We start from the raw sequence: 24,259 nt of genomic DNA on the forward strand, positions 1-24,259 counted from the left end.
TGACCAGTTAAGTATCATGTACTTTCTGTTCTGCTATAACTATACAGTACAGCATGTATTTCATGATCACTGGATCCTGTCCTTAGGTTGCTCCCCTAAACCCTTCCCTACTCTGTATTCTGCAGCGAGCAGGCGTGGGTATCCCAGAGCCGCGCTGCTTAATGATTTAGGAGAATGTTTTAATGGTACGGGGGATGAGTGATGGCGAGCGGGCCATCAGAGGCCTCTCGCTCCGTAAATGTTGATTATTGGATAAGAGCGGGAGTCTCGCGAGGACCTAAAGTGGCTGATAGTAATCACAAAGAACGGCAGCAATATGCCGTAAGGATCGCTCAAATCAGCAGTCATCTGTAGCAATATATTTCTGTCGCGGATCATCGCTCACCGCGGACCTCTGAGGTCCGAGCGCAGAGATCACTCGCGAGTCCACGCCCTCAAAGGACGTCCGTCCGGGGACTATAATTGTCAATCATGGTCGCTAAATAAGTGGCACTCAAGCAGCATGTACGATAACGTTTCGGGCAGATAACTGCTTATTGGGGGAAGAAATATTGACGCGACAATCAACCGCCTTTCAGTCGAGGCAAAGCTCGACCTCCCCAAAGCTGTTGCAATCATTCGTATACACGGTAAAAAACATGGAGGAAATGATTCATTGCTGTCACCACTTTTCCCACTCTGTACCAGAAGTGGCCAATGAGGAACAGTTAGTGGCTATTTATGTATCTGTAGCCGTAATTCTGCACTTATGGCTGAGCTGTCTGCACGAAGCACTCAGCGGAAAAATACGGACGTAACTCAGGGAAGTTTAACGGTTGAGAATGTGGCTATTTGCTCGGTGGATGGACGCCATTTGTAATCCCAACATTCGCTGTCAATGGCCGGCACCATTTTCAGTCAAATCTTTCTTGCCATTGATCTGACTTTTTGTGGGGTTGATGTTACAGTAGTATGCAACAATTGGCCTAGATCATGAGAAATCAAGATGGGAAAAGGAAATGCAGGAATTGTGGCTTTATCTAATCGTTACTTGACGTCCGCGTCTTTGAATTGATATTTCGGACAACTGAAGGCATCTACAGGTGTTTTCCTGTCACTTGCGCTCTGTTTTCATTATTTCTCCCCCTGATTTCCGAGATGATAGGCCAATTACCCCACATCGCCCCCGGTTGCAGCATGATTGCTTTACTAATTTCCCCGCTTTCCACGTCTTTTTCGACGCGCCTCGCCCGCGGGCGCGCGGAAAATTTGCTGAGCCAGATGCTCAGTTCATTTGAGCTTCTACTTAACCGTCATGATTGATGCTTTTTCGCCGGCGGCCGTAGAGAAAGTAGAGTATCGATCTCACCCAGCCAGCTTATTGCGTTTTCTGGCTGGTGCGTGCCGTTCCCTATGGTGGGAGATAACCATCTAGATGTGCTGGGTGTTTCCTGTTTGCAAATATAAATGCAGGCAGACTGTAGTAAGCAATATTCAACTCACACTGCTGTGATATCTGCCTCCTGAGATGCTGATGGTGCTTGTGGAATCCCAAATCTCAGTGTCATTCATAGTTGAAAGTTAACTAGTTTTGTAACTGCACTTAGTCTATCAGTAAGCGAGTGTGGGTGGGTGGGTTTTGTGGGTGAGTGAGTGAGTGAGTGAGTGAGTGAGTGAGTGAGTGAGTGAGTGAGTGAGTGAGTGAGTGAGTGAGTGAGTGAGTGAGTGAGTGACGGAGTGATGGAGTGACGGAGTGACAAAGTGAGTGACGGAGTGACTGACGGAGTGAGTGATACTCTGAAATGATTAATATGATTTATGTAATACTATGAATGAAGGAATGGTTCATTGGTTTCAACTTTGAGTAATTCAGGCACAAGCAATGCATAATTTAGAACATACTGCAAAAGTTTGAATCAACATTTTACAAACACCAACAGTTATTTCAATCCGTATTTCAATCAGTAGTTTACCATACAAATAAAACAAGTTGCAAAATGCCTACCTTAAACCTCCTAAAAAGGTCACAAGGTAGTAAGAGCCATTGTTAATGCTATGATTAAACAAGTGGTGTGAAAGCTGACTGAGAATAGGAGGTAATTATAAAGCCCTTCCATATGTTACCTAACCAAGCAAGTCCTTGACCCAGCTAAAGTGAATGGCTGCCCTTAATCCACACTCCAAGAGCAAGTGCCCTTGGCTTTTAACCACACCATTGTCTTTCAATGGAGTTTCCCTTTGTTTATAAAACAAATTGAAAAGAAAAGTAGAAACCATTTGCCAGTTAATTGTTTGTATGGATAATCATGTGGCCTTGGGGTTGTCGACTACAATGAAGCTCACACCTGGACAGTAATAAGATAGTGTACACTGCCATCAACTGTCATTAAGGTACACCTGCCATACTGTTTTGTACAAACAGTTGTAAATTTTCTCATCGCTCATCAACTTGATTTTTCACAGCAAATGTTTATCTTCATGACATCATGATCAGTACTGTTATTAATGAAGCCGTACCATGTAGATCCAAGGGATCATAGCTGAGGCAAAAACAGATCTCAAGACTGTTTACCATGTTATACTTTTTTCAATTGACATAGAAGCAAGAAATGGAAATAAAAGCATAAAGTTCAGTTACTATATTATATAGATGTCCCAAAAAACTGCACTGTTTTTCAAAATTAAAGTGTCCTGTGCTGCCTTTGGTTGTAACGTTGGGTAACCTAAATTCGGGATTTTTCCGATAATGGTTGACTGAAATCAATCTAGCAGAACAATAAACCATCCTTTTTTTCTATTATTCTGTCAGTATCATGTACTATCTTTGCACTAATCATATATATGGTAGATTTTGTCTCTAGTCGTGCTGACACCATAATATTTCAACTTGAAACTACCGTCCGCCGCACGCACAATTACGGTGCTGTCGGACAGGGGGGCACATTAATTCGGGAGAGAAGATTCGTCTTCAATATCTTACCGCTAATCACATTTTATACAGCAGCTATTCGTTCTATCCTTGGCTTGAGGAGAGTGCTATGGATATAGACGTGTCCAAGTAAAAAAAATACACGAAAAAACGGCCGTACCGCACACATCAGGCCAGTTCCGGAACAACCCGTGTGTTGAGTCGGTAGAACTTCACTCAAAGTCGGCCCATCGTCATCATCGGGCAACGTGTAACGTTACATTATTCATGGGAAGTTAGCTGGATGCCGTAGCAATGGTAATACTACTATGTCCATGTGTTCCTTGTTGTGTTAGGAGCAAACTTTGAGGAAAATATCTTCCTCAGTCCACTATCACACGCAGCATTTAGACAAAAAGTGTTCCTCACAAACCTTTGTCGTCTGCTTGACAACAGGATTCTGGTTAACAATATGGCGGCGGGAAAATACACGTGCCGTAGGTTGTAGCAACAGAGAGGAGTTTTGATGATTGATCACACTTAGAATCCAGTTGCAGGTTAGCAAAAGAGATTGTAATAAGTTGTCTTATAAATAATTGTGTTTAGCAGGCAGGAGATGTGACATTTGTCTTATAAACCAGCGAACAACCGTGCTGGGTGATTCTCCCACGAAGCCCCCAGACTCTGTCAATAAGGGACGGAGAGTTTTTGACGTCGCCAACTTCTAATGCATGGTTATCGAAGCTTTTCAGCCAGTGTTCTGAATACGTTAGTCTATCTGCTTTGCATTGCTGGCGTTATAACTGATTTTGCATCTAGCACATATCCCTAAATACCCCGTTTTCGAAAAATCCCGACTTTAAGTACCCCACGAATTTAGGTTACCCAACGTTACAACTGTCAACCACAGACTATGACTTGTATGAGCTAGGCTTAGAAAGTGGCTTTAACAAAGAACTTGTCACGAAGAGTTGTCCATTTTAATGAGCTTGTTCCTGACATCCTTTAAGTACTGGCATCACCAATGCATGCAGTAATGGACTTCTACAGGTACCTGATTATTTTCGTCAAGTGGGTTAGAAATTTGGAGTAGGTTTGGAGAGGAACTGGTGATTTCGTACAGCCATGTATCTTTACAATCATGAAAGATAGTCTAGTAACTTAAGATATCATATCACACCATATTATGCTTTTTTTCAATTGACATAGAAGCAAGAAATGGAAATAAAAGCATTAAATTTAGTTACTGTAGTTACTGTCCCAAAAACCTGCACTGTTTCTCAAAATTGAAGTGTCTGGTGCTTTAAAAGATATTATGGTTTAACAATGAGACTTTGTTATGTAATCTGGGGATGTTGACCTGGAGTAAACTCCCTTGATAATTGGTCCTAAATTGGACCCACCTTGACCAGCATTATTCCCATGGTAGTAGCATCATTGACAAGTGTTTTTCTGCCATCACGGTGACAATGACATCCTACTAACCATCTGTTGTGTGGGACAATGGCCAGGGGGATAGTCTAACTGCACCGCTTTTCCGTAATTGGGAGCCCATTATCTGACTTACAAAATAAAATCATTATTTACTTGGTAAATGGTAGTAGTTGGAAAATTGAGATCTGATTGCCTGAGAATCAAAGTTCATTCCAAACAGTTTGATTTAATGGTTTGTAGCTTCTTACGTGTGTGAACTGGAAAGATAGAAGGTCTCAGGGACCAGAGACAAAAAAAGACTTTCATATAATGAACTTTCAAGACATGGCATTGTGAGGTGTGTCATAGATATAAAAAGATCATAGGAATTTTTATTTTTACAGAACTGGTAACTCTCAATAGAGGGGCTTGTTGGATGATTTGTAAAAGAGGAATACATGATCGTGAAACAATTAGAAAGCACTAAATATGGAATCTACTATCTTTATGATATACAACATCATCATACACTACAATGAGATCATATTATCTTGAGGGTACTATCAGCATTTGCATTTGCAGAAGTACAACCAAACTGATGCATGCAGGTCTCTTTATGATAAGATTATATTATGTTTGCATTCTATATCAAAGGTCATTAAAAGGTGAGCGGATTCCAATCATTTAAATATTTTTAGATTAAAACAAGAGTTTTAGATAATTGTGTTGATCAACAGTTCTTAACATTTAGTTAACCTAGATGTAAATGTGTTAAGTCCTCTGCGACAGGTTGGCTAAGAACTGGGCAAAGGTAACTAAGGCTCACCAAACAATGGATAACAAGTAACAAGCATTACGATAATTAGTTTAGAGCCCTGAAAGGAAACATAAAGGCTGGAAAAGGACATCAGGCACTGAAGGCCAACAGATGCACACACAGGCAATCACAACCTTTTACTCGGTTCCTCTGGGGCACATAGCGTGTGCCAACAATGACCCAATACGATAAAAATCTGTCAGGGGGAGAGAGAAGAGAGAACTGTGGCCTGAGGGCAAGCTTGTTAACAAAGGAAATATGGGGTCTACATCTGGCTGGTTGGTTGGTTGGTCGGTCCTACAACCTGGAACTTTTACTCACACACTTAGCCATACTTCTTTGTAGTGGTGACTTGTAATTGTTCCGATTTTTTGCAGGGAGCAGGAGAAGGAGGGGGGGAAGAGAAGAATCTTTGTTCACAGACTTAGCTGCACAGCTTTGTAGATCAGATTCAGTTTTATTTCCTTTGACATTTGCATGTGACATCAGATAGACATGACTGCTGTCATTCTGATTTTTTGCTGGGAGGTTCTAAGGTTTTTAGTCAAAGTATGTGAGCTGTGATTCTGAAACAAAATTTGTTAGGTGCTTTGATTTTAACTCATGCAAAATCTGATTTAAGACTCTGAGAAAGTTTACAAATTGTTAAACTTTTGGTTCAATGAGTTTTACTCTGGACCCATGCCTGCATATGGTAATAGCTGAGAGCAAGCACAGAGGAAATTTCCTTAAAATGTTCTTTGCTATTCCAATTTAGTTGCAAAGAACCATGTATAGTGTGCTTTTAGTACACAGTTCCCACAAGTTGTCACTAAAAAACTATTCCGCTGGGCCCGTTGAAACCAGGACATGAAAGGATAGAACTGAAGACCGCCAAACGTTGGAAAGAGCTTGTCCTTACTGATTCAAATCTCCTTCCGCCCATTTTTGGGACAAACTCCCTACTTACAGAGGAAACTGCCTCGCGTACCTGCCGGCCTTTTGTGAGAACTCAGGGGTCGGGGTGAGCACTTAGGAGAAGAAGTCACAGAAGTCACTGACTGTGTGGCTCAGGGAAGACTCTCCCTTTTACCAAGTCTTTGGGTTCCCATTCATCATGTTTGACTGGGGATTTGGGGACTTCCGGGCAAAAAGGAACAATTTTTGGTCGGGTCTAGGTAGGTGATATGGCTGTGAAGGTATGATAGTGAAGACGGGAAATATTGGGTATGTGGGGTCATGTATGACCATTCTTAATGCTACAGAATAGTTATCATGAAGCCAAAGTTTGTATATTCTTACAACAAAATAAACATATAAACCCAAGGTGTTTGTTGTCTGGGTAGATCTTAAACCATGTCCAACTTTCATGTTCCAATACAGGAAATTCCAACCCCACCTCGAGCTGAGACTGAGTACCCTATCCTTTATTTGCTCAAGGCATAATGTTTTGAAACAAGGTGCACTGTTTTTCCATCAACAAATACTCAAGAGGATTCTCAAAGTTACGTTTATTTAGGGATGATTGCAACAATAAGCTTAGTTATTTGTCCAGAATTTCTCTGCGCAAACAAGGGTGTTGACCAGAATTTTTTTGCAAAAACAAAGGTGTTGTTTCCTATTTTCTTAGAATTGGCATGACGTGTTGAAATATTTTGTTGTGTCCAAAATGATACTAACTATAAACCAAGAAACATGCAGATTTCTTAGGTGCTCACCAATGACAAGAATATGACTTGAAGCTTGCAAATTTGCAGATTTAATAAAACATTAATGAGGCATTGTACCTTTTAGTAGATGTTGCCTTTTTTTCAAACATCAATGCATTGGTTTTAATGCCATCTTAATTGATACTGTTCAGTATTCTCTGATTAGTAATTTTTTTCAGATTGTACTTTTTAGTACATTGTACTCTTTTTTATTCGAATAGTGCAAACTACTGGATAGCCCTTTTCAACTTCAGCAAGTTGTTTTTCAAGGGAGCCCAACCTTACAAAAAATTTCAGTAAAAAGCATAATGATCAAAGTACAAAACATTCTTGAGTATTTCTCTTTTGTCTGTTTGCTTGAGATTGAGGAAGCCATTTGTTTGGAGCTCAACTTGAAAACGACAGTAAAAGCAGCTGTGCCCAGGAGCGCCCTGACAAAGAACACTGTCATTTGACCATGATCACCCTGAACAGAGCAGAGAGAGTACGACTGGCATAGCTCGGAGGAAGATTCCCTCTTAGTGCTGGACAGAGACAAATGATGAGCACTTCAAAACAATCAGGAGTCAAAGTGCATCAAGTTATAGTACATGTACTTGTTGTTGTATGTAAATGGAAATTGTAAAGAGGTTTTTTTTTATGCTTAGATATAATGATGAGAAATTTTATATCTAGAAGGAGAAGTAGAGTTGTGGAGATTCTCTCACTCACTCTTTCAAGCTCGCTTGAAACCTGTCTATGACTAGAAATTCATTGAGGAAATATAGATTGTTTTCGTATCAGATGAAGATGTGAGATGCAAGATGCAATACCAAATCATCACCGTAAAATTGAGATTCACTGCGATATTTTATCACCATACCCATCTCCCAATGATGTATTCTCTATGTTATGTCAGTTGATATCTCTTATGTAAGGTTATTCGCTGGGAGCGTCAGATTTAGTATTCCTTCGCGGTGCGGCGTCAGGTCACTCCTGGCGAGCGCTATCGTACTTAGAAGGAAAACTTTCCGCGTCTGATGTATAGCGCGCCCCGAAGGAAATCATTGGGAAGTTCATGTCATTAACCAAGTCAATGGCAGTCTTCACTGCAAAAATTGATCATTTGAGGTACCGGGGGACATAGAGATGACAGGGGGGACAGAGATGTTTTCTCTAACAGGAATCTAATTTGTGATCCATCTAAATTGTGACTTTTTATATCGTTTCCTGCAACTTTCAATACCATCATGATATATGTAGTTAATCTGTGCTCTCAAATTGTGAAGAGGCAGTGATTTTTTTTCAAACATCAATGTATTGGTTTTAATCAAACATCATCTTGGTATTGTTCAGTATTTTGATTTTTCATGCATTTTATTTCAGATGATTTGATTTCATATCCTAGCTATTAGCTAATAATATCATGTCATATCTCTTAGATGAATGAATTAATCAAAATAAATCATTAATTTTCAGGAAGGACTTTTATTAGGTAACTATGATGAAAGTATTATTTGTTATGCATGTAGATATATTGCTTTCATTTTGTTGAAGGATGAAATTTCAGGAGGCATTAGGAAGAGAAAATTCAGTAAAATTAAGCATCATGTACACAAATAATAAAAAAAGTTGGACCATGATCATTTCATACCTATGCCTAGATGGTACAGGCTTAATAGCATGAGAAGCAGGTTTACGAAAATTTGAATACGACCTTGAAACAAACTGATTTCATCAAGAAACCTTTTTGTTTTGAGACTACTCCTTAAAGATAAAAGAAGAATTGATGTTGAGACAGAAACAACTCCTTAAGGAAGATCAGAAGGTTATTGTTAGCTACAGGGATATTGTCTTCACTCTATCTTCCGCATTACTTGCACTTGACCAAAGATTTATATCACTATAAGGCACCAGTCACTGTTATGTCTCAAGGAAGCCCTGGTATAAACAGCATACTACTGGAAATCTTGAAATATTCCCGTCCACGAAATCACCTTCAATCAGGCACTGTGATTTCTTCTGTGTCACTACTATTGTTTCAACAACAAACTCAAAAATAGTATGAACTTCTGATTTTCAGCATGATAGAAATTTAGGTGATGCAAATGACTATATCATCAAAAAAGATAAGTTAAGATTTTTAAAACACATTAAATATTTTGTTCAAATCCATTTTGCTCAAATCATGGTTTACTTTTTCAGACTGGAATTTTAACTATCACCTGTCTAGAAATTATAATACTGACAGTTATCTAAAAGCAAACATGATTCTGGTTGATAGCACTTTGTAACAGTATGACATCATTTGTAGAGTTTTCTGTAATAAAAGTTTTGTGATATATTTTCTTGGTGTGTGTATTATGCAAGGGAAAGTTTACCTCCTACTTTACACCTGGGGAGTTACCGGTTGTAGTTCTATTAGTTTTAAGTACACTTACATTTGATGTACTCTTCTCACTCAAGTTTTAATCTATATTTATTACTTAGCCTTAATTACCTCTATAGTTGACAGCTCTCTGAAACGCCGTCCCATCACCACCTGATCACTGCCGATAACATCAGCACCCACTGTGCCGTTAATGCATTATATATGATCAACGTGTTAAGTGAAACCCACCCTAGAGTACAGTGCGTGCCCCCATAGCCCCTCATGCACATTTCACGCTTTTCCCAACTGGGTCCCGCCGGGTCGTTAGCATTGCTAACGAGGCAGCCACTTCCACATGTCGTTCTGAATTAGACTTCTTCAGCTATCCATTATTTCCTTTATTGCTCTTCAGTGTCCCCACAGAGCAGCTTTAACAAATAAAATCTGCGATATAAACGTCAGGGCGGATTTGGATAATGACTCTCACTGAGTGTTTAAAGAAGACTTTCCTCGATCCACCCTGCTTAACGTGGACCGAAATTGTCGGCATGTGTTGATTTGGCTCTTACGGCGGGTTTTAAACCGCGGTGCCTGGCAGACAGCAATAAAAAACCACTCTAGATGGGGATCAAATATGAGCAAATGACGACCTGAGGACACGAGAATCTCTCTTGTTTGTCATCGTTATCCTGTCCCCCCGGGCGGAGATGTAATATCACTGCACCTATTCTCTCCTTATGGGGAACACATTAGCATCATAACCTGCCAGTTTAGAACCTTATCTTGCGACAGAGGATCCCTAGATGTGCATTTTGTAACATCAAGCTTTGATCAGTTATATCTTCCGAGATGGGAGAGTTATGAATCGTGTGACATGTACGTCGTTGTATGTGAATGATAAGATCATAATTGACAAGTGTCAATTCTGACTTTCTTGATCATTTGTAATCTATTTCAGGAAGGAAAATCTAATGGTGACAGCTAATGATATAGATCTACAGATTTTATTCTAGTTACAGCCTTGCATTTTTTGTGTTATTTAAAGGTGACATGTTTAATTCAAAACTGAAACAAATTTGTCTAAAACTAGGTGTTAGCAAATACTTCACCATGTTTAGCTGAAGAAAATTATGTTGTGTGATGCGTCGACAACTAACATTACATGGCTTACACGATATCCTTTTTTATATCAGATTTGTTATTAGAATCAGTCCCTTTTCCATATACTTTATGATGGTAATATTGGCCAGTAATCTGATTTTCTGGCTAATGAGAAATTTCCATGGTAGATTATTGACATATGGTTGGAATGCTGAATGGATTTATTGTGAAACATTAAAATTCATTTCCCGATTATCTCAATTGCAGTCATTTTATCATAATTGGTTTTGTTTCATAATGATTTTGTTGATGTTAGAAATAATTATTTACATAATGTATATTGCCCATCACAGTTACATTGTGAATTTGGGAATTATTGCATCCAATTTTAGCCTTCTCCCTGCTGCCTAACTCTGTAACCAATAGGGAATTGGGGGCCAAACGGCTACTTCAGTGTGCTTAAGGTTAAGACAATGTACTGATGTTGTGTTCATTGGCAAATTTCATTTGTTTATCAATCAAATGATATATAGCCTAGGTAGCAGTCTCTTTATGAGTCAGTCTTTTATTACCAATTTGATGAGACAAAAAAAAATGACTAAGTAGAAAGCCCGACAAGAACGCCTAGAAACACGTCAAAAAACAGTCGGAACCCCTCCCCTGCTTGGAGAGTAGTCTTTTATGGCTTATAAAGTGTGTTTTTTGTGATGGTATATTAGTTCTCAGTACTGTTTTTTTGTTGCCTCTAGAACTGATATGCCATCAGAAAAAAAGCACATAATAATAAAAAATCAAGCCCAACTCATAGAGCCTGCTATGGAGGCTAACAATGGATTTATAGATTTACAAATATCTCAGATTCGCCCACCCCAAAGCTTGTCGTACTAGTGATAAGGACATTCATTGAGGATGATGATACCTATACCTCAAAGATCTAGAGGGGAATGAAATTAGATAACAAGAATGATTTGTTTGAGTTTATAATAAAGGCTCAGATAGTCAAAAGGAAGAGGAAGGTCTGATTCATTATGATATGGACATAGGTGGGTCATGGGTAATGTCATACAGTCCATTATGAAGCCATAGCTGACTGACAACTGTTAGGATGCTATGGTACACTTGTGTACACTTTGAGGCGCATGGTCAGAATAGGTTGGTCGATCCTTTGCATCACTTCGTCCTTTTATTCCTCGATGCATTCGTCTCTTCATCCATGCTTCATCCAAAGTGTGGCCACCTGCTTGAAAAGTGAAGGCATTGTTAAGTTAAATTTCTTTGATTTATGATAAAAGTACTGTATTAAAGTACTAAATAATGTCACAAACCTAGCCTACATACAGTACAAACTGTATTTTTCATTCCAGTGCCATCATCATCATCATGTATGCCTGCAAACTGGTGTTATTGCCAAATAGTGCAGGCAACAACTGCCTTCACAACACATTAACCCCACAGTTCCCCACACTGGAGCAGCAATAAAACATTTTCTCACACAATAGACCCACCGGTACTGCACTTATCCCATTTGTACAGGCTCCATCCCCTCCCCTTTCAAAATGTGCAGGGAGCAAGTGCCCCATTCAACGCTAAATGAGAGAATTTGCAAAATTATCTGCCTGGATGACACTCGTTTCTGTGATTTGATTTGTGAAAAATGGAGGCTGCCACTGCTCATTTGTTCCCCTTCTCTCTGGTAATAGATGTCTAGTTGTTCCTCTTATTGGTCTTTTCAGCTTGAAGGGAGTCATATTTCCAGAACTCCGCCCGGTGAATACAGATTATGTGCAGAAATTTTCTGTAGAATAGAATGGAATGGAATAGAATGGGATAGATTGTAGAATAAGCTAATTGAATAGAATAAGAATGATAATTATATAAGTTGAAATATGTATACTATGTAGTTTCACATTTTCAGTTTTTATCAAATTTAATACCCATCCACCCCACGCAAGCCAACACAATCAGGGGACGTTTCATGGAAGAGCCTAAGTTCTAACTGACCAATCACAACTGGGAATTCAACAGAATTTGTTTTGAATTCAATTTCACAAATCTTTTTCAGTAGAATGTTGATTATTTAGCCCAAGAATTTGTAAGCAATTTTTCTAACAAGAACATCAGTGTACTCAACTTTAGGCAGTTATTTTCAGTCAGTTTCTGTCAGAAATTTCCAGAGAATTGAACAATTATCCACCCAATCTTCCAGTGGATGGACGCTCTAAAGTTTGATTTGTCAGATTGTTCTGCATAGCATTTCATTACCTCAAACCGAGCACAACCCAAATGAATTTATGAGCCAAGTGATCCCAAAAGCCCATCCAATTCATCATGTCCAAAGCTGTAGGACACTGTCTAATACTTGAGAGATTCCTGACAAATATACTAACTCAGACTTTTGCTGTCTGAATTCCTTACTTTAAGGGTCTTGATGAGTTTCACCAAATATTGTATCATGTTTTCTTGTCAAATCACAGCATTCCTACAAAGGGTCTACTTCTACAGAATAATTTTACTGGCCAGTTTCATTTACCCAGATTGACATAGCTCACTGTTTCTTAATCCCAAGGAGCCTGAGTCCAGGCTATTATACTGACCAGTACTAACATCACTTAACCTCACAAATCAGGATGTGGAATTCATATTCATAAAGCTCTTTCATTGCCCCCAGATCAGGTGTAATTTATGTTAACTGCGTGGTGTTCTGACCAGTGAGATTACCCTAGTGTGTGTAACTACCCTGTAATGGGAGGGGTGGATTACAAGGTGGGGAATCTGCATAATGTGTAAGAAATTTCATGGAGGCAATTTTATGGTGTTAAAGTCTATGTGGATCTGTGAGGTGATGATGAAAGGCAGAGTTTATCGTTTGTGATTCCTGTGGATTTAAAAGAATATTATATAACTTGTTGACGTACAGTTTGATTGACTCATGAAGGGTCATGTGGGAGGGGGTAACATTAATCTCCAAGCAGATCCACACCGGGCGCGAAAATCGTAGTATGCTAGCCAGAGAAGGTCCAGTATACCGGGCTATTGGACCCTCTCTGGCTGACTGGACCTTCTCTGGCTAGCATACTACGATTTTTGCGCCCGGTGTGGATCTGCTTGGAGATTAGGTAACATTAGGTATCCTTGCAAGTCAAAATTTCACACAAATATTTCTGTCAGATTTTGTTATCCTTTTTTTATAACTTTCTTTAGATTTACAAATCATTTTTATTTCAAAATCACCCAGTGTACCCTCCTGCACAGACAACATTCTATGTACCTTGTCTATCTGCAACAACTGACTGTTTACTGACTGACTGTTGTTTACCTTTGTTTATTTGTTTGTTTGTTTGTCATCCAGGAAACAACAGAAGACTAGACTGGATATGATGTCAGAGTTTTCCAGTGGACTGTGAGAGGCAGTGCTGTTTTCGGCCCCTTCACCCACCCTCCTACCATGGGGATGACCATCAAAGAAAGGAAACTGTGCTTTGTATTTCTTCAGGTTGTCTCCTGGCTTTGTCCTGTTCTGTTCTATCCTGTTCTGTTCTGTTCTGTTCTGTTCTGTTCAGAAGCAATGGCAGAATCCAGAGCTGAACCATCCATTACAGAAGCCATGATTCAAGTGATGACGTCATCAGGAGTGCATAATTATATATTTTGGTGCCACATTGCCTTGGATCATTTCTCAATTCCCAACTCTCAGTTCTATTCATTTCTGTTATTCATAATTTCAACTTTTATTACTCAAACTTTTAGATCTTGTTATGGATATTCTATCAACCTCTTTTTCTTAGAAGTCTCTGAAGAAGTCAGCCTCAAAATAAATGATAGCTAAGTCAATGTAAGTTATGATATATAGATATGTGTAAGGTAGATTTGCAGTTTACAAAAATGTTGGTCTTCACTGGAGAAAAAAAAACAATATGATCACCAACATTAGTAACATTACCAACTATATCTTCAACATTGAGGATGAAAGGAACAAAATCTTTCAACTGGCTGTCTTTTTTTCTTTATGTTCAGTTTTATATATTTTTTAATCATGAGACACAATAAACATCTGGTACATGTACATGTATTACATTAATCCTTTCTTATGGCTTTCATTACATTTTTAGATTTAAAAGCTGGAGCCATAGAAACTAATAATATGACTTAAGAGTCTCCAATTATTGTATTATATTCTATGTAATGAAAAGCTTTTAATGTATGATTTTCAAGAAATATCATTGAAGGTCATAATATGTATTTTTGTCATCAAGGGGTAATTAATTGATAGATTAGATCAGAAGAAAAAAATTAAGACGAAAAGTTGTCTTCAACCAGTTTAAGCATCTATGTTCCATGCAGCTTCACCATAAACTATGATGAGGATGTTTTGGAGATGGATCAGGAATAAGTGTTGTGAAAAAGCTCTCCAAACTAGAATAAAAAGTACAAGCAAAGTACATGTGCATTCGAAAAAGGATATGCAGCTCTGCATAGGAATAATGAAGTCTGGTGCAAATATACCTTGCTTGGATGAAAATGTAGGGCCTGACATTTTTTCAGGTCATCTCTGACAGTACAAAACAAATGTATGTATTCTGTGATTGTGACATGTTGGTCTGAATGGTACAATTTCCATTGACAATGCGTGTCCTGTAACTACATGTTTTCATAAGATTTCCTTGTGCAATGTTTGTCCAGTAACTGTTACATGTTCATCCAAAAAATGCATATTGTTTGCGAGGTATCCTTGGACAGTATCTGTCTCAATGCATATTCTATAACAGTCACATGTTACACTAAATGGCATAATTATTTTATGATTTTGTTGATGTTAGAAAGACATATCTGTTGAGAACCTGTCTGTGTGACGCATTTGTCCAGACTGTCATGGGGAGTCAGCATCATAAACAGAAGGTATGCTCACACCGACAGATGGTCTTCATCCACCGGTGAAACATTAAACAAAGATGACATGAAAGGATTCCTTATCTTCCCAAATCCATTGTGATGTCTGCTAATTACTGTGTTTGAACTATAACCTCAGGCACTTTTGTCACTCATGAAATTTTGTTGAAAAACAATTTTTCTAAAAGATTAAAGCGTTTTCTGGAAAATTGTCTTCATGGGCGTCATTTTCTTTTCAGACATCTTAGTTCCAGGTAATTTTTCAGGGTAACATCTAAGCCTGGGTACCATCCTCCGAAGTAACCACGTGGTTACCAAGCCGAAATGATTGGGCCAGGGGTTACTACAGAGGATGGTACCCAGGCTAACATCTGCTTAGAAATGAAGGGAAAGATTAATTTTCCATATGGAAGCTACACTTTTAACCTTTAATGGTGGTGATTAATATGGCGCATCTTCGCTACAAAGGTCGATTTTTTCCGTGGTATTTAGTGACACTTAGCATTAGTGTATTGCTCTGTCATCACCTGTTCTTGGCTCATTATGTTCTAAACAGCCTTGCCATCTGCACTTCTTCATATCCCGATGTTTTGGTCAACACTTCTCCAAAGTTTCCTCTAATCCCGGTGTTGTCTGGAAAGCAACAAAAGAGTCGCCAGAAGAACGGTTGGAGTCGAACAGAAGTGTGTTGCCTGTGTTTGTTTTTCAGAACAATAGATTGTTCCACTTTGTCCACCGACACTGCTAAGCTCGGGGGTAAGTGGTTGTAGGACACAGAAGCTGGCATATGGTTCGATGTACCATACACATCGCACACAATAGCCACAATGGGAAATGGAAATAAATGAGGTGTGTTAAGGCCGGTGCTTTCATCGGTTCCTTTGTTCTGCCATGGCGGTTGTAAAAGAGAAACGGTTACGTGAAACTAGATAGTTTGTCACAGTTTGCAACAAATTCATGAACTCTAATGACTTTTTTATGATCAGTGCGGGTCCACAATGCAAAACAAATAGAGTTTAATTGAGTCGAGTGGAGTTTATGTGGGCACGTGGGCCTCATGTCTTCCATTTTTGGGGCGAGTCTAAAATTTACTTTTTGTTCGCGACTTTTGGGGTGATCTATTCATTATCTAAATTAACTTTGATTCATTTGCACCAAACAAAGCCGCAAGATGTTGAAGCTATTTGTATACTTGTACACATCGTTACGTATCTTGTATACTTCTGTTGTGTGTGTGTGCTAGTGTACCAGTAGACATGTGAACTTGAAAAATTGCGTCAGCATTGGAAAGCAGGAAGAATAAAAAGTGCTACAAATACGAAATACATCACAAAGGTTGCGATTTTCCTAACGAAGTTGTTCAACTTTGCCGAGACCTCCACCAGGCTTTCTGACGGATGTATGGATCGTAGAATTTTGTAAAAAGGGGAATAACTGGCTAAGAGTGTCAGTCTGCGGGAAGGCCAACATTTCCCCCTGAAAATGAAACCCTATTTTGGCCAAACTCCCTTGGTAAATGCTACAATATTCTCCCTATAGTCAGCGTAGTTTACTCTCCAAGCAGAAGAGTGGCTCCGGCTGGCTTTTGACGTGTTTTTAGGCGTTTTTGTCTGGCTTTCTACTTTGTCATGTTTTTTTGGTCTTTATAGAGACAAAAAGACATGACAAAGCCCGACAATTACGCCTAAAACACGTCAAAGTCAGCCGGACCCACTCCTCTGCTTGGAGAGTAAGCGAAGTTAGCCTGGTAGAGACTACAGAAGTTGAGTCGGTCTGAAGACCAGGGGTTCGTTCCACCTCATTACGACCACCCGTCAATTCTACCACATTAACAATCATTTAAAACGCATATCCGCACCATGGGGCCACTTCACAACGTGTGTTAATGAACTGTAGTGCTTTATTAGCCTTTGAAGGGTCAGGACAATCATATCTTCCGGATCTTTTACAGACTAGAAAGAAACCGGCCATGTACTGCTCATGTTTTCATAAAGACGAGAATAACGTAATTCTAAAATGTACACAGTGAATCGTCACCGACTAAACGCAACGAAACGAGGACAAATGCTCATAGTTCTTGATAAGTACAATGCAATACTAGTACATGTAGTACCCACGTCCTTACAAACGATACCCACCTTGTTAGGGAGACTGGGGTTGTGTTCTTCTAAATACGTTCAAAGTTAAGCTGCTAGCTACAAATAGTAAGCGTCGTTCCGTTGCGTTTCCATGACTTCGTTTTGTGTTCTGCTACTTTATTTTTGAAGTTTCAAAATGTACTTAGAGCAAGAAATCTTGTTTTCCTGCCTCATGGTCGTTCCAAAAGATACGAAATAATGCAAAAAGGAAGAGATCTTGTTTACATTGGTTGGTGTCCCGTCCAAGGCGCGGTTTGTACCTATTACAGTACTTAGCGTCAAAATACAAAGACGCCGGGTGACAATATCATGTTCTGCGGTGTTGATGAAGGTTATGTTCTGCAGCTTTGTTTTTGAAGTCGCAAATCATACTAAAAGGAAGAGATTTTGCTTACAATAGCTGGTGGCGCGGTCTTTGCCCATTACTTAGCGTCTAAATGTAAAGCCGCCAGGTGACACCCCAGTCATAAAGGCGCAGACTGGGAGTAACGTGCGTAGTGGCGCCAGGCTCGCCGTTGCACCCACACTCCTGTCACCTCGCATCAGTGCTGGGCCGGGGTAATTACAGGTACAAACCAAAGCAGTGGTCACTTCAAAGGTGACGTCCACAGACACAACCCCGCGCTGCCGTTGTCTCAAACATTCTTAGCGAATTCTTCTCTTGGTTAAATGGAGAGAGAGAGAGAAGTAACAATTACTCCCGCAACGCGCTACCCTTGTCTACCGTATACTTAGCAAATAACCTTCACTGTTTAATGGAGAGTGTAGGAGTTACAATTATTAGTCACAAGCGCGAGCCAACTTCCGAACACGCCTAAATCTTCTCTCGGAAACATTAAGAATAACTTAAAATGTTAAATTGTGAAAGCGGTATCAGCAAAGGACCGGGTGTCTAAGATTTATAGACTTTTAAAAAGACCAACTTGGCCTCTATAGTTGTAAAGGCTTAAATGTCGACTACTACGACTACTAGTATGTCGTTTATGTAAGCTTCGAGGTAATCTACGTGTTTGCAAGGCTTTTAAGTCGATGTTAACAAATTGTTGATGTTGTCATGTCAAATACTAAACTGCTATTTCCGACGAGAAAGACAAATAATCCTACCACATTGTCCAACATTTCCGACAACCCGTACGATCTTCCTGACACATAGACAGTTGATATATTGCATATTAATGTTCATTAGTGACAGTTCGGTGCCTCGGTTAAAGACCACCGCGTTCGCAGCAGTGGCCGCCAGAAGTTCAAAAGAATAGAAAACATCCAAGTTTCCGCTGACGGCTTCAATCATATTTCACGTCACCTCGACGCTGAAAAATGGGTCCACTTGACACCTGCGTACCCCTTAAAATCGTCCGACCTGCCAGCGTGTCAATCACGCCTATTACCCGGGGTATGATGAACTCACAAGCGCCTGTGTCGTCCCTTCCCGCTGTGCCACCAGCCTACGGCCGACGACTCAAATTGAAATGGCCGGCAGGGGGGCCTCTAGTAGAACCTACGGCATCGCCTGGTGCCTCACCAGCGGTGTATGCTACATGTACAGTTAATGCACTAGAACGGGGCGCTCCGCACTGGGACCATATAGTCCCAATTTGTACGGCATTTGTGTTTACAAATCTCTCGGGTCTCTAGCCAGGAAAAATCTGTCACGCCGTCGCTAGGGTCCCCTGGTTTAGTTATGTACACGGTAGAAGCTGTAGTAAGGGCTCGTCCCGGATTATGTACGGATTAGGACTCTATCCACTCGAGTGCCGTATTGTGTTGGTGTTTGCGTGCGGTGTTGTACAAACAGTTGTAGCACAGGTTGTAAGGGCTTAAGAAAGCACGGCCACAATCGTCGTACGATATTTTTTTATCGCACGATTCTCATCAAGGCTATGACTGAACCGATCGCCTACAAGAATCTAGGACAACTTGTACGTCACAAAACAGGTGTACGACATCTACACGACAACCCCAAGAATGCCTTTGCAGTCGCAATCCTATCGTGACGAGGCTCTTACCGACCCTTGTGGCGATGTGGTTGAGGGAGACAGCAGACAGTAGTTTATCGAGTTGTCAGGTGGCTAATAGGGCACACCGACCACCCAGATACTTCTGATGTCTAGTGCAGCTGCCTTAAATTTATTGTAGTCTAGTGTATTGCATGTCTTTTATTGTTTGGCTTTGCCATTCTATGGTGGTGTCGACCGTTGTTTCTTCGCGGGAGGTGTGAGGATCTAGGGTTTCAAAAGTTCTGTACATTTTCTTCTAGAACACGCGTACGCAGGTGCATTATCTGGTATGGAAAAAGTCGATATGTACTTCTTGGCGTTGTTGACTACTTTTTACCTTGACGACGTCGACGCAGTATGCTCCCCTAAATAGATCAAGATAAAAATAGCGAGACCTCGTCCCCTTAACAAGTGACCAGATCGCGTGGGCCTGTGTGTTGTGCTGAACGGTAGAGGTAGTGTCACGAGCGTGAAGCTAGCCTGCCATCTGGGACACTCACCACTGCTTCTCTCTGGGCTGTGGTAAGTGGTAACGGACCGTAGACTCAACTGTCAATTAACCAGCTGCTCAGCAAACAATAGTGTCCTTCCCTGTTCATGTCAGAAGCAGTCTTGCCGTTGGATCGATGGTTGACCACCAAGCAGTTTTTTCAAAATATTCTTTATCAAAACAGTGTTACAATATCATACAATCAAAGGCACATATAGTTAAGGAGAGTAGATCACGTCAATGAACTTAGGAGATAACAACAAAATTAAAATGTTAAGAATGCATCAAAGTTTAAGGTGTCGCGAGCGATAAAAACCATACAATACAGTTAGGGGTATTTGTAACGTTTTTTGCCATGTCTACTATCGCTAATAAATGCAATTCATTCATTCGGAAAGAAGGGCACGGCAATCGAACGATACCGTCTTAATATCTTCTTGGAAATAAGTAGCAGTCTGAGTCTATCTTAACTCACAGAAAAGGACGGGGTATGAAGTAACTGAACCAAAAAATAAAGATTACGTTAATTTCACAATGATTTGTCAAATGAAGTCATTAAAAGGTTTTGCGCTAAATTGATTTTAATATTTTATACCACCATTTAATCATGTCGTATCTTATTCATTCATTTATGCATTCATCGAAAAATATTCATATTATATTTTTTACCCGAATGCAAGGCTATTGGGCGCTGTGTTGCTCAGATAATGATTTTTTTCGTACGACATTTGAATAAATTATTATTATATACTGCAATGTTGTAATGCATTTCTGTTAAGTGTGTGTGGTTTTGTTTGCATCGTTCAGTATAGATACAGAGTATACTCCCTTAGAAACTGTACCAAGATTCTGTCGGCTTTGCTGTTTTGAATATCCGTGTGCTTTTAAACAAAAACCCTTTATCGTCCATATCTATTTACGACTTACAGTATAACCTTGCTATCTGGGGCTGCACGTTAAATTCAACGGTTTAGAGCAATAGCTCAGCACTCAGTTCAGCCCAGACAATTGCGTAGGTTGAAAAGTACGTCTGCTTACTGCTGATACAACGTACACAATATATAACATGCTTTCCCGTGTTTCGTTGTGGTGAGAATATCTTCTATTACAGAATGTATTTTCTGTCTTCTTAGATATGTCCATATACAATTTGTTCTGTGCCTGTGTTCTTCCGAATAAAATCATTAAGCACTCTGATCAATTTCAAAATCTTCAGCATTCATTGACAGTTTAAGAGTAACCGTTATTCTAAACCTATGTCGAGAAATGTGATTGTTTGCCGCTTACACAACTTACACCTGTGCCGTTATCTGGTGATTCCTGATCGTGAGAAAATGGCACATTTTGTATAACGGATTTCAGCCTTCCATATCATTTCCGTGTGTGTTTTACAGTAATTGCAGACCCGGGTCTTGTCTGTACCAGACCTCACATCATTCACTCCATTCTTCAGCCATCCTGAGGAGAGAATCCCGATTTTCCGCCGCACAGGTCGAGGTGGCGAGTCTTGGTGCGAGAACAAAACGTGTTGTTTCATCCCCAGACCCGCGCCCGATGGTTCTCTCAACTGTTCCAACGGTACGCCAGGAAATTGAGGCCTTCATTGAATAAAGGAGACCCCCAGCTAGTCACAAGAGCGCCAATTTAGCGAGTTAATGTTCACCTGTCCCCGCTACATTATGGGTGAATAGCGGTGCGGGTGATGGTGCGACGTGCGGTCAAGCATGGCGCGTATTCAATTTGTACTTGGTGAAAATTCGCCATGAGCGCGCACTGACCCCTGTCCGAGCCAGGACGTGACCTGACGACACCTGCTGGTTTAATCATATTTAATGTTAGATTATATGTAAGTGAGCAACCAGCGGCGCTGTTGTACTCCTCTTATTACTTCCAGTTAGTTCTATTACATCCCCACCCTTTCTGTAAGGATGCCTAAGAAAAGATTTAGTAGGGCAGCGGTTCTGACAAAACGTGGCCATTTGTAAACGCTTCTGAGGCTATTCATTACGCAAAAGGAATAACCGGTTAAATCCGTTGCTACTATTATTCAATTCCTTCTATTATAGTAACAACAAGATTCCAATGAAACTCTTCCGTTTTAAAAGCATCGAAGAGAAGCAATTAAGATGGTTCCTGCTTACCCCCACTTTAGAATGACTATCATGTCGAAATGGGATTGTAAAAAGATTGCTATTTAGTTTTTTCGATTTTCAGTGCAAATGTTGAAATGAGGTAATACAAGTGTCTATGGTTATTAATGGCCTGTTAATCTTGAACCCACGGGCGAAATGATTCTAGGGAATAATCTGGTGCCATCCCATCGATCAACTACGCTATAACACGAAGGACTATGAAGAGCGGCGAATAGTAAAACCAGTGGGGAAAAATTGCCGAAACATCGACAGATAACCAAGGTATCAAACGGGTTCTAAAGTGTTCTGGATCAGTTTTGCAACATTTGCTAGGCGCACAGAACCAAGGAGGAAAATCCAGGTATTGGCATATCAGCCTAAAGCGATATAGATAGAGGACCGACTGGTATTTTGCTGGTGTTGTTGGTGCATTCGTTTATGTAAACGGTTGGTTTGTAAACGTTTAGATTAGAGTACCTCTGAAACCAAGGCACGAGTAGACAATGCATGGCTTTTTTTCTAAAAGATCTGATTGCTTGTGTGTGTGTGTGTGTGTGTGTGTGTGTGTGTGTGTGTGTGTGTGTGTGTGTGTGTGTGTGTGTGTGTGCGTGTGTGTGTGTGTGTGTATTAAAGTTAAAGTCCTCCCCGCACCAGACGGTGTGTATATATACCAACGATCTAAACTATGGAGTGAAATAAACGTTGACTGGTATCTTACAGATGATAGCTTTGAATTGCACGAATTGAAAAGAAGGCACTTCCTTGATTGTACGATTGTTCTTCATCGAGGCGTAAACCGACTCCATGTGACTGGCATGGACCGAAAATAGAACCAGACGGGGCCGGATGGAAAAGAAATCTCGCGTCATGTCTTCTTACAGCACCAGCCCTGGCTGTTACTGCTGCTGTCTGTGCTGGGAGGCCGTTAGCAGGCAGTCAGACCGCGTGGAAAATCGGACGCAGTGGCGGCCTTACAGCGCCGCGCCCCGCCTGACGGACCTCAGCTTTCTGCCCTCTGCTCCCTTCGCTCCAATTCGTCACGGTGGATCGAGCTGGCCTCGTAAACAGGCTCTGAAACAGGCTGGGCAGTCTCGGAGAAAGGCCGAAGTAGCTCAGTCAGTCTTCATATGTATATGTGTAGACTTTGGTCGCGATTGTTTCGCTTTTTTCGTGTCCGCGTCTTCTTACATGAATTATGAAATGGATCGGAGGCAGCTACTGTAAATTGAAGACAAATGTTATAAGAACTTGCGATTGGTATGAAGGAAGAACGAAGGAGAAAGAAATAGTATACCCTGGAGCTGTGTTTCGCTCATGTTTATCCACACAATATCGCCCTAGAATTTCAGTTCTAAAGATAGCGAAGGATACTGAATGATACGGATATTACAATGTATTTTTGTTGAGCTGCAACTCCTTCCAGTTCAAGTACCAAAGGTACACACATGACTCGGAGATATTAGTGCACGTAGTGAAAGCAATTCATTTCATATACAAAGTTCGCCCTTTGAATACATCTCTATTTCTGCACTAGAACACAGAGTGCGATAAAAGATGTAGTAAAAGCAACGAAACGTGACGAAAAAATAACGAATACCAATAACTGCCCTCTTCCCTCCGAAGGAGCCTGACTGCCGAGACTATTTTCGTCATTCCGTTATGCCAGCCAATAAGAACCTTCGGTGCGTACCAGATCAATTCTAACATATCCAAGCGAAAGGCGATCCCTTCAACATGATGACTGCCGATTTAACCGGAAAGCGCCCCGGTCGTACAAACAACCAATTTTCACATTCTCCCAAGTGAAAGGAAACCGTTTCCATTGCTTAACTCCCTGTACTTCCTATGTGTAAAGCTAGTCAAGTCGACATGATCTAATTTGCTACTTCACACTAGGCAAAAATTGGCGATTTCGTTGAAGGTTTTCGTCTTCGAGCGAAGCTGGGCCATGACGCTTATGATAAGTACATATATGCGCGAATACGAGTCCAAAATGCATTGTTGGAACAACATTACCATGCTTGTGAGGCGGTGAATCGAACTGAAGAATAAAGGTATGCTCTCTTTTCGTGACATAGACACTGATTTTTATCTGAGGTTTATTATACGAAAACTAGAAATGCAAGCATAATGTACATAGTGTATATTTTCAAATTCTCAACCCACACAGAGCACTCTCACATCCACGCTTCCGTGTACCCTTGTCCGTTGTTGATTTGTTTTGATAAATAAATTCCAGTTTTAGACATGTCAAACGTTAACCAACGCCATACATATCCTATATGATAAGAGCATTTTCAGTCTTATTGTTTGTGGCCTTTACCTTTGTGTCATGACATTTCCATAAAACTTAAATGAA

The 24,259-nt window shown here is 40.3% G+C and overlaps 1 protein-coding gene across 2 annotated transcripts in view; it reads left to right on the forward strand.

The window, feature by feature from the left end:
- The window catches only part of LOC136441494 (ATP-dependent DNA helicase DDX31-like), a 38,239-nt gene extending 22,887 nt beyond the window's left edge, over positions 1-15,352 (forward strand). Inside the window, exon 19 of one of the 2 annotated variants that reach the window (XM_066437806.1) lies at positions 6,480-6,747. In XM_066437806.1, the coding sequence (XP_066293903.1) occupies positions 6,480-6,615 (136 nt within the window). In that variant the 3' untranslated portion in view covers positions 6,616-6,747. Of the gene's footprint in view, positions 1-6,479; positions 6,748-13,605 lie in introns of those variants that run through there. The other variant, XM_066437807.1, reaches the window with a different exon arrangement.
- Positions 15,353-24,259: the final 8,907 nt, after the last annotated feature.

The sequence above is a fragment of the Branchiostoma lanceolatum genome, chromosome 9 (assembly GCF_035083965.1).
Source record: "Branchiostoma lanceolatum isolate klBraLanc5 chromosome 9, klBraLanc5.hap2, whole genome shotgun sequence".
NCBI lineage: Eukaryota > Metazoa > Chordata > Leptocardii > Amphioxiformes > Branchiostomatidae > Branchiostoma > Branchiostoma lanceolatum.